Genomic DNA, 3,504 nt, shown 5'->3' with positions numbered 1-3,504 from the left:
CGGAGCACTGGATGTAGGGGCAGCCCGAGACGCCCAATGAGCAGCCAGATGGGGATGAGGTGCCGGAGTGGCTTTGTTTCTCTCTTCTTCTTCCTCGCTTCCTCGGCGAGGGCCGACTCATCGGCCGTCGGCTTGCTAGCACACTTGCCGCCGACAGAAGCAGTGGCAGGGCGGCCTGACATCGTCGGAGATGCATTGGCCACCCCTCCGACCTTGCTACCGGTGGTAGTTACTAGTGTGGTGGACCGGGCAACATGTTTTGTCTCCAACTTTATTTTTGGTGCGGGCAGCGGAAGGTTCTTGCCTAGTTGTTCCAGCCGGAGCAGCTGTCATTGGTGGTACGTGGGGGAGTCGGCTACGGGAAGTGTGGCGCCGCGTGGGCGGGAGAGTATCTTTAGGCGCCATGGGGCGACTTTTCAGCCGAGGAGCAAAAACATTACTCCTCTAACTGATTTACGAGTTTATGAGCTTATTATACTTGCTCTAAATGGGTGTATGATTGTGTGTGTGTGTGTCTATATATAGCACCTAGGAGCCTACTATGTAGATTACAAATTCTACTAATAGCAGGACACTACGTAGGTTAGAAGAAGGGTGACGCGTGGGGTGAGAAGCAAGGTGTTTCCTGCACGGGGCGGAATGGACGGCGGCGGCAAGGAGTTGGGACGGCCGGCGCCGAGCGGTGGTGGGGTTGCGGTTTGGACGTTGGTGGTCTCCAACCTCGCCTACCTCGTGTTTCTCCTCTGCCAGTACCACATAAACCGGCGACGCTGTGACAAAAGCTCTGTCACAAGAGGTAGACCAGATGCAAAGGGGGATGCTCTCTCGCCGGACGCTGTCATCAACCTCGAGTTGTGCGTGTTCCTTTCATAAAACAATACAATTGGTGATTATTAGTATTGCAGAACTAGAATTGATGTAACACGTCTGCTTTGCCTTGCGTGTCATTTGTGCAGCGGCGACCCTACCATGTACGAGGCGTTCTGGAGGGAGGCTGGGGAGCGGGCGGCGGCGGTGATCCCCGGGTGGTGGGGGATGAGCTACTTCTCCAACGCAGGGGGCCTCTGCTGGTACCTGGAGCCTGAGTTGGAGCGCGAGGTGCGCCGCGTCCACCGCCTCGTCGGCAACGCAATGGCCGACGGCTACCACCTCGTGGTCGGCACTGGCACCACCCAGCTCTTCCAGGCTGCCATGTACGCCCTAGCCCCCACCAGCACCGACCGGCCCGTCGGCGTCGTCTCTCCGGCGCCCTACTACTCGGTAAGAAAAGAATAGGTCGATCGAGCAAGAAAATACAGACAGTTAGATTATTATTTCGTGAGTCGTGGTCGTGGGTGATTGACATGCCCTGCTGGGTGTGATCTTGGACGACGTACGTGGTAGATGTACCCGTGCAGACGGACCTCCTGCTCTCGGGCTACTACCGGTGGGCGGGGGACGCCAACGCCTTCCACGGCGACCACGGCGGCGAGAACATCGAGCTGGTCGTCTCGCCCAACAACCCCGACGGCGCCATCCGCGAGGCCGTCCTAAGCTCCGACTCCGGCAAGGGCAAGGCGATCCACGACCTGGTGTATTACTGGCCTCAGTACACGCCCATCACCAGCCCCGCCGCGCACGACATCATGCTCTTCACCATGTCCAAGCTCAGCGGCCACGGCGGCACCAGGCTCGGGTGGGCGCTGGTCAAGGACAGCGATGTGGCCAAGAAGATGGTCTACTTCGTGTATGGGAGCACCATCGGCGTGTCCAAGGACTCGCAGCTCCGTGCCGCAAAGATCCTCGGCGTCGTCTCCGACGCCTACGAACCTGGCCCCGGGGACGGCACGCAGCTCCGCCTCTTCGACTTTGCGCGACGCCGGACGGGGGAGCGCTGGCGGGCCCTGCACGCCGCCGTGGCGGCAACGGGCACCTTCAGCCTCCCAGATGAGATCACGGGCTACTGCAACTTCACCAAGCAAACCGTGGCAGCGTACCCCGGTACGCTAGTAGCACTACATGCCAATATAATTCCGTCATTGCTCCAACTTGATCTGAATTCTCATGCATTCTCAGCCTTCGCGTGGCTGCGCTGTTACAAGGATGGCGTGGAGGACTGCGCCGAGTTCCTGCGCGGGCACGGCATCGTGGCGCGGGGCGGGGAGCAGTTCGGAGGAGACGCCAGGTGCGTCAGGGTCAACATGATGGACAGGGACGCTGTGTTCAACGTGCTCATACAGCGTCTCTCCTCCATAACATGAAATCTCGATCAATGAGGATGCACAAGCCACAACTATAATGCATCGCAAGGGGGCAGCGTCTCTGATTGATTGAGTTTTGCTACTCCCTTTCAAATACAAGACGCACAATAATAATGTCACTGTGAGATGTTATTTGCACGCAATAATAATGGTGTTGCATTGAGTATTTAATCGTCGCTCCTTCCCGAAATATTACTCATTAATGAATACTAGTAAAATGCTCGTGCGTTGCTACCGGCGACAATGAAGTGTGTGTGCGTGCATTTGTTGTCTTATTTTGTTGCTATGGGCAACAGTTCAAAGTCAATCTGTTCTGTTTTGTTCAAATGCGTTCTATTTTGTTCAAATGCACCGGGCACAATATTTATTCACATAGCTATAAATGTGAAAAAAATAAATTTGCTCCCTCCCTCTTGGCCACCACGTGCATCCGATCTCCTTAGCTACACCATCCTACAAAAACAACGGATGTGCACGTTGAGCATGGTTCCAAATACCACCGCGACGAACGGACCGTAACAAATTTCCTTATAGCTAACATCGACACTCTGACGACATTTGGCAAAAGGAAATATCTGGCAAGCCAACTATGTTTCTAGATCAAACCAACCCTCCTCAACAAATAGTGATATTAGGGCATCTCCAACGCCTACCCTTAACCCGTCCATAATCGTCCGGACCACGCGGTCCAGACATGTTTTGCTATCCAACACGGGCCTATATTGATCCACCGACCGTTTCGGACGCATTTTTTGCAACCCAAAAACAAACTAGGAGGAAGCTTTCCGGACATCTGGACCATTGTCATGCCCGCTTCTGAGTTCTGACAACCCTTTCTCACCCTAAAACCCTCCCTTGCCTGCGTGTGTTCCCACCCGAAACCAGTTGCCCGCGTTCATGTCGCTGTAGAGCGGCCGCTCCCCATTGACATCGGACCAGAGAGGACGTGACCTCTAGCTGGTGCCGACATTGAAGTGGCTCGCCGGCTCGAGGGCGCCGTCCGCACCCCGTCACCGGTGTCCGCGCCTATTCAATGCGGGAGACACGTTTACTGGACGGGACATGAATGGATATCTACCATGTCCGTTAATGCCCGTCCCTCCGTCTGCCACCAATAGTCACGCTCGCCGGCCGAGAAACTGACTCCGGTGCCCGTGCATTGACGCACTTGGACGCTTGGCTTCACCGGCATCCACTGTTTAAAGGAAGCCACACTCGGCGAGAACACGCCACAACCCACCCGCTCTACATCTTCCTCCCGTGC

General features: G+C 55.8%; 1 protein-coding gene across 1 annotated transcript; it reads left to right on the top strand.

The window, feature by feature from the left end:
- The first annotated feature begins 578 nt into the window (after positions 1-578).
- On the top strand, positions 579-2,496 carry LOC123083178 (tryptophan aminotransferase-related protein 2-like). The gene is made up of 4 exons (XM_044505291.1): positions 579-854; positions 957-1,260; positions 1,398-1,980; positions 2,056-2,496. The coding sequence occupies exons 1-4, from the start codon at positions 640-642 to the stop codon at positions 2,238-2,240; spliced, it is 1,287 nt and encodes a 428-aa protein (XP_044361226.1). The 5' UTR covers positions 579-639; the 3' UTR covers positions 2,241-2,496.
- Positions 2,497-3,504: the final 1,008 nt, after the last annotated feature.

This window comes from Triticum aestivum, chromosome 1B (genome assembly GCF_018294505.1).
Source record: "Triticum aestivum cultivar Chinese Spring chromosome 1B, IWGSC CS RefSeq v2.1, whole genome shotgun sequence".
Classification (NCBI taxonomy): Eukaryota; Viridiplantae; Streptophyta; class Magnoliopsida; order Poales; family Poaceae; genus Triticum; species Triticum aestivum.
This window is presented reverse-complemented; position numbering and strand designations above follow the sequence as displayed.

Excerpts from the sequence above, each read along its gene's own strand:
- LOC123083178 (XM_044505291.1), top strand. The coding sequence starts at position 640 with ATGGACGGCGGCGGCAAGGAGTTGGGACGGCCGGCGCCGAGCGGTGGT. Across the intron at positions 855-956 it reads GCTGTCATCAACCTCGAGTT|CGGCGACCCTACCATGTACG; the intron begins GTGCGTGTTCCT and ends TCATTTGTGCAG. Across the intron at positions 1,981-2,055 it reads AACCGTGGCAGCGTACCCCG|CCTTCGCGTGGCTGCGCTGT; the intron begins GTACGCTAGTAG and ends ATGCATTCTCAG.